The 14984-nt window shown below is 43.2% G+C and overlaps 1 protein-coding gene across 5 annotated transcripts in view; it reads left to right on the top strand.

The window, feature by feature from the left end:
* LOC146784305 (cytosolic purine 5'-nucleotidase-like) overlaps window positions 1-7396 on the top strand; it is a 548710-nt gene extending 541314 nt beyond the window's left edge. For all 5 annotated transcript variants that reach the window (XM_085635738.1, XM_085635737.1, XM_085635740.1 and 2 more), the window contains 2 exons: window positions 5115-5216; window positions 6283-7396. In XM_085635738.1, the coding sequence (XP_085491864.1) occupies window positions 5115-5216; window positions 6283-6327 (147 nt within the window). In that variant the 3' untranslated portion in view covers window positions 6328-7396. The remainder of the gene's footprint in view (window positions 1-5114; window positions 5217-6282) is intronic.
* Window positions 7397-14984: the final 7588 nt, after the last annotated feature.

The following is a 14984-nucleotide window of genomic DNA, read 5'->3' as shown; positions in this document are numbered from 1 at the left end:
TTTTTAGAAAAAACCTGAGCTGTGAATTGACTTCTTGTTCCTTGAGATTAAGCACTGGAGGTTGGTGTCGGCCCACCTTTTTTAGAAACAAATAAAGATGAGGTAGAGTTTGAGCCAGAGTGTTTTTCCTTCAATTAGGCCTATTCATAACTATCCTGGTAGATGGAAAGAAATGTCTCAACTGTGCTAATACAAGGCCAGGAGAGTTAATGACTTGCAGGGGAGCAAGTTGCTCCATTGAGACCACATGGAACACATACACGGACAGTGTGGCTGTGTAGTTGATGGTAAAGGAGGCTGACCAGGTTGCCGGTAGTTAAACGGTATGGTATGCTGAATGAGGTCAATTGTGGGTAGCATGATGGAAGGGCTATAGAGGCTTAACACAGTCTTAGATAGAATAACACAAGTAACCTCTGTCTCTTTTAAATAGGATTTTTTGTATTATTGTTGCTGCAGCAGTTTGATAATAATTTCATTGCAGAGTCCTCCCTGTCTTCTGCCTCACTCAGTGACGTGAGCACCCTATGCATAAGGCTACATTTCATGCACCAACTTCAAGCACAAATCTTGCAAGTCAAATTCCCTTCATAATTAGCTGGGTATCCTTGTTTTCAACTTTTGTCATTCTCTGCTGCCAGGCCTTAATAATTTAAAAGGACTGCAGTAAATAGCTGTGAAATTAGTCATGCTCACTTCCAATTTTAAAGGAGGATGGAGTAAGGGCTCTGGAATTAAGTAAAACTGTCACTGCAGATAACAACAAACGATTTAACTAGCTCCAATGGGGTTTTGAAGCTGGTGTTATCATCCACAGTGTAATACTACAGGAGAGAGCCTCAATGTTGCTCACCTGCCAAAAGAATATTTATTTAGGTTTCTGCACACAGTTATGGGTCCGTTTTCTTCTGGCTCTGCCTATAGCTTTTTGCTGATCCTCTACAATGTCACCTAAGGAGCTGTGTTCAAATTTAATAATAGAAGCCACGTGCTCGGAAATCACCTTCTACTGCATCAGGCACTCTTTGAGTGTTAGGTCACACTGTACCCTACTGCATTCCCTGATGTGCATCCTCAGGGGAAAGGAAAGGTTGATGGTCTGGAGCCCTCGGGTGTGCTGGCCAGAAGCCCACACCACTGGGGCCCTTTGTTTGGATTCAATATTCTGAACATTTTAGCAAAGGATGGCTACTAGGAGCAAGAATAATTGTACATAAAAGCTGGCCTCCTCAGCAGTGGTAAACCATGAGGGGCTTAGGGAGTTGCAGGGTGATTCTAAGGCAACTTGGATTAATGAAGGACTGAAATAAGTAGCATTAGGGGACTGCAAGGTTATAGCCCAAGGTCAAGGGGCAGGGAATCGAGGTGAACGCTCAGTAGTTCAAATCACTGAGGACCACTGAGGATTTCGAGTAACTGCAGAACCTGGCACTCTGTCAAACACCCAGGATGTGGGCTCTCATGACCAAACTGAATTGTTCTCAGATGTTATATAATGTTCATTGCATGTGTGTCTTTAAATGCACATGCTCTGCTTTCTCCTACCATCTAGTGTTGGGTTTGGACATTCGTAAGCTGTTTTATTTTTTAAAGAAATCTTTTGAGTCATGGGATGTGTTGTGACTCTTCCCTTAGTGGGCACAGTTTCCATGTTAGATTGATTTTCCAACCATTGGGTTTGAACATGCACTGAGATGGCTTCAGTGTGTTTTGCACATTTTGTCAGGGCCACCAGGTTAGAATTCGACACCAACAATTCAGAAGAACCAGTTCATGTTCAACAGCCTCCATAACTTTACTAGATGGGTACTCTCCAAGAACGAATGACAGTGCTCCAGGCCTGACATACCGTGGCCCTTCCCATCTGAGGACCACATGCACTCATTGAGTTTTGACACCAGAGAGCTCGGATTGGAAGGTGGTGATGGAACGGATGCTCTTCCAAAACTGCCCCCAGTGCTACGCCAAGTACCCAAATTCGGACCATCGCAAAATCTGCAATGTGTGCCGTTCTCTGGACCACAGCAGTGCCTTCTGAGAGTCTTACCTTCAGTCCAAAAATATCTTAAGGTAGTCCAAGGCCCCCAATATCTCCAACTAACAGGATCCCATTGGCACCAATGAAGAAGAAGCCAACCTCCCGGGAATCTCCATTGCCCAAGCCACACCTAGTCTGGAGTCAGTCTTCTCAAGCACCTCTGAACATGAGGAGGGAGAGAACATTAAGCTGGCATGGAAGACCAACAGCCCTCAAACTGAGACCAAGCCCAGGGTCATAACTATGCTACTCAGCTCTGATGCTCACTCAAGGCCTCACATGAGGTATCATGCCAGGTTAGAGCACCACTTCCGGGATGGTCGGGTGTTGAGGCCTACACACAAGAGACTACCTGTTTCACAGGCATCTGCCGTCTTCAGGCTCCAGGCAGCACCACAAATATTCTACAGAACTGAAGTAGGATTTGCCCACCAGCATCAACCCTATTCAGTCATTGAGCGCTATTCTGTCCAACGGTGCTGAACAGACTCACCTGCACCTGAAGCTGCCACCTAAGGCACCACCAAAGCCCTCGTCAGTGGCCAAAATCTTGTCAATGGCAAAGATCTCGATGATGCTGAAAGCACAGTCATCAGCCATATTAGACGAATTAAAGTGGACCATCCTGCAGATGCTTCAAGAGCAGCTTGACACCAGGCAGAAGCGCCTCTTCATTCATCCCATCGCCAGGAAAATACTGGGGAAGCTGCTTCTGCTGAAGCCAGCAGAGACTCTGCCTAGCAAAAGGAGGCCTTCCCACATAACCGGCACTGTAGAGGCATAGAGACAGGGGCACTGGCCCACTCCCATTTGTTCCACCTCTTTCTTCATCACCAACTTCTCCACCTTTACCTCCACTTCTACCCTCTACCACCTCAGGTAATCCCCTCCCAACAATACTACAGCCAACAATGAAGTCATGTAACGATCTGCAGCCTTCAATAAGGTGGACATGCATGTCCTCCACAAGGAAGAGGACTTCTTTGTAGAGAAACTCTCCAACTCAGAGGACAGTGCAGTCCTACCAATGCCAAATGACATGCTTAAATGCACCCTGGAGGCCTTTAAGGAGTCCAACCTGTAACAACCAGGGTGGAGAAGTATAAACTCTCACTCAGTGACCCTATGTACATCAAGCTCAAAGTGATGCCACACCACCTGACATGGAGAGCAAGAGACTAGAAGCAGCTAGCAAGAGGGGGGCCATTACAGCAGTTATAGTCACCGCTGTCGGGCTCCTCTCCAGATATGATAAGTCCTAGGTACAAGTGTGAAGGGATGCAGGAGCCTGTAAAGCACCTTAATGATAAATTTAGGAGGCAGGTGGAGTAAATAGTGTCCAGAGGCATGACCATCTCCAACACCATCACCAACATTTGTTGTTTTCTGGATGCCACAGATGCAGCCTCTCAATGAATTAACACTAGCCTCCTTCTCAGTTTCAGTGCTGGCTTTGCATCTAAGGTTTAAAATCAAAGGTCCAGCACTATCTCCTCAATCTCCCATTTAGTGGGGAACACCACTTTGGGCTTCAGGTTGATGAGATCCTGGGAAACATCAAGAAGGACACTGAGGTCATGAAATCTATACATACCCTACAAACACAAACACCATCTGCTAGGGGCTCCTTTCAGAAACAACAGCCCTGGGGAGGAGCCAAGCCCACTTCTCCTGATTATCCACAGTCCTTCCAAGGACAGCAGCAGTCCTTTCACCAGCAGACAGGAAAGTGTGATTACAGGATCAAGGACAAGGGTAGAGGCAGCTCCAGTGTAGGGACCTCCACCTATAAGCAATGACTTATCCATCTGCCCACAATCACAAGTCACCTGTGGGGGGAGACTACAAGATTTCCTCTCATGCGGGGAGGAAATCACTTCAGATCAGTGGATTTCAGCTGTGGTTTTCCAAAGCTACTGCCTTTTCAAAAATCCTCCCAACAATCTTTCCCGCACACTCATCGTCAGCAGGGAACATATTTGCCTTATGAGGAAGAGATGCAAAAAAGACATGACTGCCATGTATTACCAACAGAAGCAGGTTGGCACACACACTCTCTCCTGCTGTCAACACTGGGGCAGAACAGTGGGCAGTGGGCTATCAGCCACAACATGCACACCCACAGTGCATGGGCAGTGCCATACGGATGAACTGGTCAGGGATCTTTGCCTACACCTTTCCTCCTCTCTCACTCCTGTACATGATAAGGAAGTTGAGGCAAAACATCCCTCACACGTGGCCCCCACGTTAGGCTATACTACCTTGGTAATCAATGCTTCTCAAGATGTCCATCAGCCCCCACAAGACGCTCCCAATCAAGCCGGACATTCCTATGCAGAGCTAAGGCCAGATGAGACAACCAGATCCCAGAAAACTCTATCTATCTGGCACCTGGGGTCCACTGTTGCATTTCCAAGAACATGGACCCTCTACAACCCAACATCCAATACATCAACTGCTTCCTCTTGCATCTACAGTAATCAGGACTCTCCTACACTTGCATACAGTTACACCAATCTGTCTTTGCGGCCTACATGCAAAACAGGAATTATTCTTCCTTTTTTAGGATACCAATAGTAAAAGCATTAATGGAGGGTCTTACTTTCCAGAATACTTCATGCCTGTGAGTGGCTACATGTTATGAACATATGCTTACAGAGTAAGAAACAGTTTCCATTCAGATGGCTTTATCTAATTTCTGATTGATAGTCAGCTTAACGTTGCTAGCTCCCATTGTCAGGCCCTATCCCTTTTCTGTCTCTCCGTGCCTCTCGCCAAGCTTGCTGACACATTGAACCCTTTTCTAATATTTCATACACTACAGATTTTAAAAATCCATTCGGCCACAATCCTAAACTTGTGAAAATAGTACATTGAGAGTATAATTTTTACTTCAGCTAATAAATACTAATGGTGGGCCCTAGCAGATACTAAAAGACGGATGATTCAAGATGTGACTGTACTGTTGCAAGGGTCTACCTAGTATGCAATTCTAACAGTATTTTGGGAATATAAGGGAAAGTGTAGAAAAAGTGCAATTTAATTTTAGCTCCTCTTTTTTCTTCTACTTCCGCAGATGCCACATGAGTCCACGGTGGAGCATGCACGTCTTGACATGCATGAGTCGAGCATGCTGCTAAGTCAACGCATTCACCAGCTCAGCTTCTTCAGCCACCAGGTAAGTGTCTTCTCCTGCTCAGAGAAAGATACCCTGTCGTGCTTTTTTCCTTCTTGCAAATGATTGTGGGTGTTTTGCTGTTGTTTATAAATGTTCCCACTAAACTGATAGAGCCTCTCAAAAATGCTGTCTAAAATTTTTTGTGGTTTGTTCAAAAGTCACGCAAACACCAAATGCAGGGACTGATCCCTAAGAGAAATGAAAATGTACATAGACAGGGGTTGTAATTACAGTTTCCAATAACACTGTATGGTGGCGTAAATGTGCATTTTTGTTTTCGGGAATTTGGAAAATCACAGTGGTAAACACTAGACAGATTGTAAAGGCTGCATTCAATGGGGGAAGTATTTATCCCATGAAACAATTAAAGCCTTTGCACCTTTTGACTAATAGGAACACACTTATACATAATATTGGATCCTGCTGGTGTCAACTGAGCTTTGGCAGCCTGTAACAAACTAGTGCTGCCTCTCAGCTCCCTCATTACTGAGCTCCTTGCCTCTGTGATTCACTGTCTAAGTATCTAATGAAAGCACCCTGTTGGCTTCAGAGTAGAAATGGCAGGTGCACACCTGCTTGTTTGCCTGGCAACCAGCACAGGCCTAGTGTGAGTCAGCTATAGAAATTGTGTGGTGGCCAGTGTCCGAAAATCAACACACATTGGTAAGCCCTCCAGTCTAACATACATTTAAAGCAAGCATTACAAGAAGCACAGCAAGTACTCAAAAGAAGGTTATTTCATATTCATATAAACTAATAGTGCGCAGAATTTTGCATTAAAGGAGACGTGAGACACCAGCTGATGGAAGTGCATGGTCCTGTAACACACGGGCTAGGACGAAGCTAGGAAGAGAAATTTTGGTACTTTTCTTCACAGCTGACAACCTAACCTGCAGTGGTAGCAAATACCTCCTTTCGTCTTCCAGTTATATCTCTGCCAAAAGCCCCCATACAGAACATTTGTAGTAAGAGTTCTACAGAGGTGATATATACCAGCTGTAATTCATTTTGATGTGTCATACATATTGGCATCCTGTAACTAACAGAAACCATTGTGTTCCTCTAGAAACTTCGAGAGATCTTCAAGGAGGGAGGTGAAGACGAAGACTGAATATGTACCTTCTCAAGGCGTCGAGACAACTCAACACTGGACCTGGATCATCCTTGGCTCTGACTCAGACCAGACTCATAGAATGGGAGATACCTCACAATAAGAAAACCCTAAACCCTTCAGAGAATTGGGATGCTCAGCAAACTGACAGCAGTACTTCACAGTTTTGCACAGACCTGGCAGTTAATCTGGAAACTGCACCAATGGCGCGGTGAACGGCATTGCACATGTGGCAGACAGCTAGGAGAGCCACCTCCAAGTAATGAAGCCAGCAGAGTGCTCTGGTCGGTTCTGGCACAGAGATACAGCTCTCATGAGGAAAACGTCATTCTGCAGGTGTAGAAGGAAGGGACAATACCGAACATCAAGGCAGCAGTGAACACTCTCAGGATGCCTAACACAGTTGTGTGCCTATACAGGGAATGCAGTATTTAGGTGTGGACAGACTCATATGCTACTGTTCTTTATGTTTTTTGCTCAGCTCATCCTTTGAATGTGTAATGTGGATAAGTGCTGTGCAGAGCTGAACTCCCCACCCACTTACAAAAGTACATTTTCTATCCATGGCGTAGTGGAGAGAGAAGCAAGTTATGACCTTCTTTGAAAAGAGTTCACATATTAAACCCTCGGTGGATTAAAGGGGATATATGGTGCATTCAGTACATGGCCTGCATTTGTTCTGCTTGTGCTCTCCTTTCCAGTTCGTTTTGATTGGCTCCTCAGATTTTGTAGGTCCTCTTTGAAGTCACTCATTTACAGGTGCATGGACCGAAACATTTCCTGCAGTCCTTCATGATTTCGCTTTGCTTCCTCATCAGTTTACTTTGGGATTTGTTTGGGGACAAACAAGATGTTGATTACACTGGCATGTTAAGGGGCTTTTCCTGCAAACACAAGACCATATGGTGCTGCCTGGGTCCGGACAGCCACCAGTAGATAATTCACTGAATGACACCACAGAAAAGAGATTCATATAACCATTTACCAATCACAGAACTGAAAATTACTTTAAGTGAGGAGAGGAACAAAGTTCAAAGTCTACTCTGAAATAGATAGCATGAATCAGATTTTTTACAGGCTTACATACAAAAGATGTATTATGGCCAGTTGTCTGTCTCAAAATTCAGATGGCCATGCTAACGTCCACTGACTCTGGTTGGTGAGAATCCCAGAGCAGTAATGGGTACCCAGATTCAGAAAACTCAGCTCTGTGAAATATTGCAAGTAGACTAACGCATATAGCTAATTTCCCTACTTTATTAAAAGAACTGATAATAAGTGCAAATGCAGGACACATGCCTGAATAGCACCCATGTTTTAAAAAGGTGAAGGCCATCTTTTCAGCAGCTTCTAAGTAAGGACTGGGCTACAGCATATTTCATCAAGAAGTCTTACTCTGTCTTCATTGACCTGAACTGTTGCCCTGGAGACTAAGCTAGGAGTAGCCCTTCCTTCCATGGCCTCAGATAGTGATTGGTTATAGCATCAGTGGCCATTGTGCAAACCTACATTAACCTACATTATACGAATGTGGTTGTAGCAAACAGCTTTGAGATCTCCCACATGCATCTCCGTTCTAGCGTAAAAACTACCGAGCCAGGCCAGAACATGCACAGTCCTGACACTCCATTTACACTCGGAGTTGCACGGACCCTGGTGAGATTGGAGGTACTTGCACAAATAGGTTTCATTCCTAGGGCACAGGGAGGCGGGTGACATTGGGAGAGGAAGGGATGTTGAGGCTGTGGTTTACACTGTATGTTCAGCATCTGCTCGCCACTGTTGGTACCTGGCACATTGTTAGGCCAAGGAGTGGGAGGGGGTTATTTGCTGTGAATCTAAACTGGAGTGGTATGTTTGTACAAGTAAAAGACAAGCACATTGCATCTTAATTAGCATTTTTTATAATCAAGACATGGTATGATAGACTCCCGGAACTGCACCTCCCTCACAGTTCATTTCAATTAAATATTGGTGGACTACATCCAAGGTGTCACTTTGCCTGTCAGTCGTTGTTTGACACCACTGCTAAACAGAGATACATAAACATACGCCACAGGATGGTGCACCCACAAAAAAGTCCAAAACTCCTTCTGTATATTCGTTATTTTCTTTATTGAGAATATTATATTTTATTTCCTTTAAAACACAACCAAGGTTGCAGTCAACGTGTTTCGTTCAGTTAACTGAACTTCATCAGGGCTTATTTGTGAGTTTATGACAATAAACTCTTTTTTCAGAAAACTTCACAAAGAATATATTCTGATGTATGCTAACTTACTGGTTTTTAGCACCATTTTCATCCAATTAAACCTCGGTGAGACAATTGTTACCCAATCACAACACCTGAATCCGTGTCTCTTGTCTCATCCTCATATTCCTCAGGTCACGACCGGCAAAATCAGAAGAAGGGATGTTGATGCTGTGGTTTGCACTATAAGTTCAGCATCTGTTCGCCACTGCTGGTACCTGTTAGGCCAACGGGTGGGAGGGGGTTATTTGCTGTGAATGTAAACTGGACTGGTATATTTGTACAAATAAAAGACAGCCACATATCAGGGTAATTTGCATTTTGTTCCCACAAAAGTTTGCAGCAGCCATTATACGGCTGATTTTTACAAGCAATTCCATATTAAAAAATGCAGCAGCTTCTGCCCTTCACCCCTTCACTGATACCCCCCACTCACAATTAAAGTTCAGAAATATTTATTTGCCATCACATAAGCTAACACATGTGACATCTTCAACTGAGGTCTGGCTTTTAATCACAAGTCAGTAGAAAAAAGTGATAGTCTGAGGTCCCAAAGTCCCATAAAAGAATATAATTCCATTGGATGAGAAAGCCAGTACTGACTGAGGGTGTTACACAATAATAGTAGTAATTTTGTCAGCATTGCAGGACAGCATCTCACCTGGTTTACCTTGATGTAATGCACCTGTAATGCCAGCGGTCAACATCATAGAGAGATTCAACTTCTTACAATACCCGTGGGTTGTACGTTTCTAGACTAGTGCTGGACAAAATAGATCAGCTTTGTGGGCTCTTCGTTGATAGTCATAAATGCTGACTCTTTCCCGCATGAGTGAGAGGATCCTGAATTCTTTATATTACAAAGAATTTGAAAAATGTTTAAGAGGTGAAATCTAACATTTCTTTAATGCGGACGCCTTCTAAACCCTTTATAGGCTAAATTTCATGATTGTTTTCTATTGAAAAAGAAGGGACACTCTGGCAACTTTGACGCACAAAACCCTAACACTACAGTCAAGGAAAAACTAGAAAAAGAGGGCACGAGAGGCAATTTGTAGAGCAAAGCTGAGAAAACATGCCCCAGCATTAACATGTCATCTTGCTTTGCACTGGCAGTTGCCATACAAGCTCAGTTCTTTTGAAAAGGCGTGAGTGAACTTTTCTTGATGAACAGTTTAGCGACATAAGCCGGAGGGGGAGGTGGGAATGTCGTTTATGGCTTCAATGAAGATATCTACAATTTACGTAATATTTTCTTCTGCCTCTTCGAATCTTCATTGATTGGTGTAAACGATGAACACATTAGCTTATCCCCAAAATGTTGGATGCGCTAAGCCTGCAAAACAGAATATCAGGAGAATATAAGCTTTAAGAATTTTTACCAGAATACATTTTCAAAGCAGACAGACTAATTACGTTATCTACTCTATAATCTTAATGTAGCCAATAATGGCTGTTGAAAGTGTGAAACATTTTCATGAAGCATACAGGACACTATGATTCTTGACATGGACTGTTCTGATGTGTCTTTCCTTATACAAAAGGGCCCATAAATCATAAATGTTGGTTACATTTTTCTGAGGTTTTTAGTTGAAATAATATTGCAAAACTCTCCTAATATCTAAGGAATGTTCAGAAGGTGCAACATCGTGAAATATAAAATGCCAAAACTTCATCTCCAGGGTACAGGAACAAGGGTCAGTGAGCTTGATAGATTAGCTGGGTGTTTTTTTGGTTTTTTTTTACACTTTTACACGAATTCCATTGATTCCGTGTGTCCCGCTGAAATTGAGACATTCCACAGTTAAGATGATTCTCATGGTCCAGAATGGCTGAGACCGGTATGGTTTAGACGTCTCCTTCATCTGTCCTAAAGACCGCACCAGAGATTTCCATGTAGACCGAATCTTTTGTCCATGAAGCAAGGCTAGAGAAATTACTACAGCATCCATTTGGCAGCATGGCTCCTGAATTCATGCAGTATGGTCATCTAAATCTTCCTCAGGCTTGCAAAGATATTCAAAAGAAACCAAGGGTTTTTCAGCAAATCATACTGTGCATTCAAATGATAAAAATGTACTCATTATGCCAGCGTAATTACTTTGATCCTATTTCATGTCAAGTCATTCTGCTATGTCTGCTTCACCTGGAAACTTTCTCAATCAATTTCACTTGGCTGCAATTACAGTTTACAGGAAAAGCTCATCTCAAAGATCTGTTTTTCACCGTTCCCAATAGCTTAGAAATAGTTGTATATATGTTGGAAATTTGCATATACAAGTGGGAGGCTAAATTGGTTGCAAATAGGCATAAATGGTTTCTGATGGAGGCCGGAGAAGTCAGAAAGGAGATGATATTCTTTGCAAGTGGTTGGATGGAATGAGGTGCGATTTGGTGAGTAAGGTAGGATGCGTTGACATTATCAAATGCAAAAGTGAATTGCCTAAGGGTGGGCCTACAGGTAATACATAATGAATGATACAAAAGGAGTGGGACAAATAGACTGTATTTCAGGTTAATGTTCCAGTTGCCAACAAGGATGAGAGGGTTAGTGAGAAAGGACACAACAGCCTCAAGCACCTCATGGAAACATCCATTATTTCCTTGAACGTAAAAAATAATTAGGATTTGGGCTTCAAAGTGATGAAGTATGTTCAAATGAAGTGTGGGAGAGTGTCAACAGAAGGGCTGGGAATTGCCAATCTAGGTCTCAGTTACAACTAAGAAGTGGAGTAGTGTGAGCCGTTATAGTCTATGAAGAAGGTTATTTTTTTGCAGACCGGTCTTACGTTCTCTTAGCAGGAGGAGGAATTAAAGTATGAGAATGAGTTTTGGTGTGGGCTACCATTTGATGGGTATTGTGCCTTTGGGGGTACATGCGGCATCTTGTTTGGTCATTGTTTGGGGTACACACTTGCTGGTAAAGTCCATTGGGATGGGTGCAAAGATGGCTTTGAGATGCAAGAAAGAGAACATTGCGGAGCTTGTAGTCAGCTGCATAGGATGAGAGCGAAGGAGGCAGTGTGGAGTAGAATGGAGCTGACTACTGGGGTGTAGGGTACATTTGTGTAAGAAGTAACCCAGGGAGAAAAGTCCTAATGACAAGGTAAAATCATAATAAAAGACTTATAGCGGACACACTGCACTCAGATAATCCAAACAAATAGCTCAGGATCAGAAAGGGTGGCATAAGTTCAAGTGGCACCTCCCAGGGTGTGTAGCCAATGAGCACAGCTCAGTCAAGAAGTGCAGGTGAACACAGACTTGAGATCTTTGATCATTAAGGGAGCCATCTGTGTTGTTGAGTATGATACACTTACGTAAAAGGGCTTAAAAGTGCTGCAAAAACTCTGACTGAAGGATCAGAAACCAATCCAGGTCTGGTGGTTCAGTGGGCTCCATGAATCTGTGTTTAACCTCATAGTAGCAGCTTTGAATCCTTGCAGGACCATTCAGCTTTTCATCTTTCTGAGGTCGATAAAATGTGTATTACGGAGTTGGGTAGTAAACAACTGTTATTTCAGCACCTGGAGACCCAAGGGTGAACCTGTGCTTTGCAATTACACATTGGTATGTTATGGTACACGCAGCCCACAAAAACGTAAATAGATTTTATGACCCATATATTTCAGATTCTCAGGTACCAAATGCACCCATGTGTGGCTCAGAGATGCTGTGGGTACGCCTGTTAACACGTTCCTTAAACTGATGGGTAGCTGGCTATCAGAGCTAAGTTAAAATTAGGAAACTTTACTATATATTTTTGTACCCAAAGACCAGTAAATGTGACTAAAGAGCATTAGTCATTGGCCACAATGAAAGCACAGAGCAGAGTACACAGCAGTCAGTGGTGCTTTAGGCCTTCCTAAACCTCTAAGATGTGATAGGTGTGGAGAAGAGACAAGAGGCCCCTTCCCTAACATGTAACATGACACTTCCACGGTGTAGAAGGTGGACTCTTTCAACCCTAAGCATGTCTCAAAGGACTCAGAATGACACGGAAAGGAACCCAAACACTATCACCAGAGGCTGTTATTTACTTCATCAAATACATCTTTGTGGTCTCTTCCGTCCTGTTGATTGGATATTAATCAAGCACTGAAGCACAAGTGTTGCATGGTTCTCACTAGTGCTGAGACAGGGCACCCTCATTCCAATCCTTTGAAGTGATATTGAGTAGGTCTATAATCTGCTAATTTTCCCTAGTTTCAGGTAGGAAAACATCAAGTTTTCATCATCCTTCTGAGCTCCAGGTGGTTATCAATGGCTCTAATCCTTGCTAGCAGTGAGTGCCATAGTTGTGTGTCTTGCTCAGAGAAAGTCATACAGCTGTTTTCTTCTTCTGGTAAGACTAGCTGTGGTATAGCATGCATTGCACTGTCCTTTTCTGAGAGTATAAAAGCTGGATCTTTGCTGTTGATGACCTTATACCTAATGTGGAAGATCTTGAAAGCCTATCTTCTGATGACCTGTAGCAAATTAAGGGCTTTCAATGCTGGGTAGATGTGGTCCTAGAGATTCACATGCAGGAGTAGTCTTGCGATTGTGTTTTGAATTGTTTGTCAGCATCTCATACGAAAGTGAGACCAAGTGATAAAAACTATTTGCATACTCCAGTTTTTAAAAGGGACGTAGTTGGCTGGGTCTTCTGCGAGAATATCAAATACAGAAATATACATCATAGTCTCTGCATGGTACGAAATTGACTAAAATCATCATTGGTTAACTTGAATTCATCCTGAGTGCAGAGTACTTGTTGACCCTGTCATCTCACTTCTACTGATGCTGTAGGTAGTGCCACGAGTGCCTGGACACGGGCTAATAATAGGACATATTTTTTTCAATCCCCACATGTCAGAAACTTAGTTTTGAAAGCATTGAATTAAAGATGGTTTGTTATCCAATGTTCAAAACCTCAGAACAATCACCTGGTTCTAAGATTTCAAAGTTGCTTGGATGTTTCATCTTTAGGGTGGCTTTTTTTTTGTCCTCATTCGCCTTCAACCACAGTAAACACACCATCTGTTCGTACCCTTACTCAACGACCTGAGATGACATAGGCTCTTCGATGGAATCTCTCGGTGCCTTCAGCCTGTAAGGGTACATTATCAGACCAGAATGTTACTTCCCCTCGAAAAGGGGATAGGTTTCACTCCAGCTAGGTCCATAGGACCTTGATGGACCCCTTTGGTAGCAGGGGGAAGCCCTACATGGTCCAAGGAGTATCCAAAAAGGCACAATCATAGGACCCGCCCTTCATTCAAATATAGATGAAATCAAAAAGCATAAATAGAAATTGCTAATTCATTCTTGACTTACTTCCATTGGAGCAGCAAGTCCCAGTATGCTATCTTTTTTCTACTACAGGCTCTGGACAAGTCCATCTTAGATACTTCATATAATGAGATCAACCAATCTGAATGTTTGGGAGGGGCTGGGTCTACCCAATGCTTACAAATTTGCCTCCTGGCCAGTAGTATCAAATAAAATAGAAGAGATCTGGCTGGGCCTGCGATGTAGCTATTGAGGCCAAAGATTATCAGGGTCAGGTCGATTTGAATTGGTACTTTCAAGATGCTCTGCAACGTTTTCTGTATTTCTTCCCAAAATAAGACAATAGAGGGACAGTCTTTGAACATGTGTATGTCTGAGGCTTCAACCAACCCACACTTCTTACACACAACTTGGGACCCATTTAGGAATTTAGATAGGTATGCTCTGTGCACAGTGAACAGATGGTTCTTCTTCAACCAGGCAGGTTTAACTAGGCTAAAGAGAGTTTGAAATTAATCCTTCCATAGGAGATCACACTGTGCATTTGGAATCTGTTCACTCCATATCTCATTTGCAAGCTTAAATTCGCCATCCACTGCCTCTTCTATAGCCCAATACCAATGTGAAATCTCCTTCTGCCCCACTGGCCTCTCGACTAACTGTTAGTCAAGACTGTTACCCCCACCTATAGATTTTTTCTGTCTTAACTGGGATTGTACCCAGCTTTGTAACTGGATATACTTAACTCTTGAGAGACCGATGCCCACTCTCATTCTTAGATCTTCCCATGAGATGAGTGTTTCCTCACTGACAAGATCGCCCCATACTTTTAGTCCAGCTTCTTTAAGTGGTACCGCCAATCTGTCCTGGAGGCATTCCGGTGAGCCGGGTGAATCCCAGAGTGGCGCTAGGTTTGAGAAATAATTAAGGCCCACCAAGTTTTTTAACATTGCCCATATTATGGCGAATGCCTGGAGGACCTTGAGTTTAACCTAATTAAAGAATTTTTGGTCCCCAAATTTAACCATGAAGTACTCTTCCAGTAAACCAGCCCCTCTTAACATGGCCAGAAACATGTCTCCTCCCCCAGTGCTAACAGGCATTTTTAATAGCATCCGGGAGTGTGAAAGCT

The sequence above is a fragment of the Triturus cristatus genome, chromosome 11 (genome assembly GCF_964204655.1).
Source record: "Triturus cristatus chromosome 11, aTriCri1.1, whole genome shotgun sequence".
Classification (NCBI taxonomy): domain Eukaryota; kingdom Metazoa; phylum Chordata; class Amphibia; order Caudata; family Salamandridae; genus Triturus; species Triturus cristatus.
Note: the sequence above shows the minus strand (reverse complement) of the source record. Positions and strands in the feature narration are given on the sequence as shown.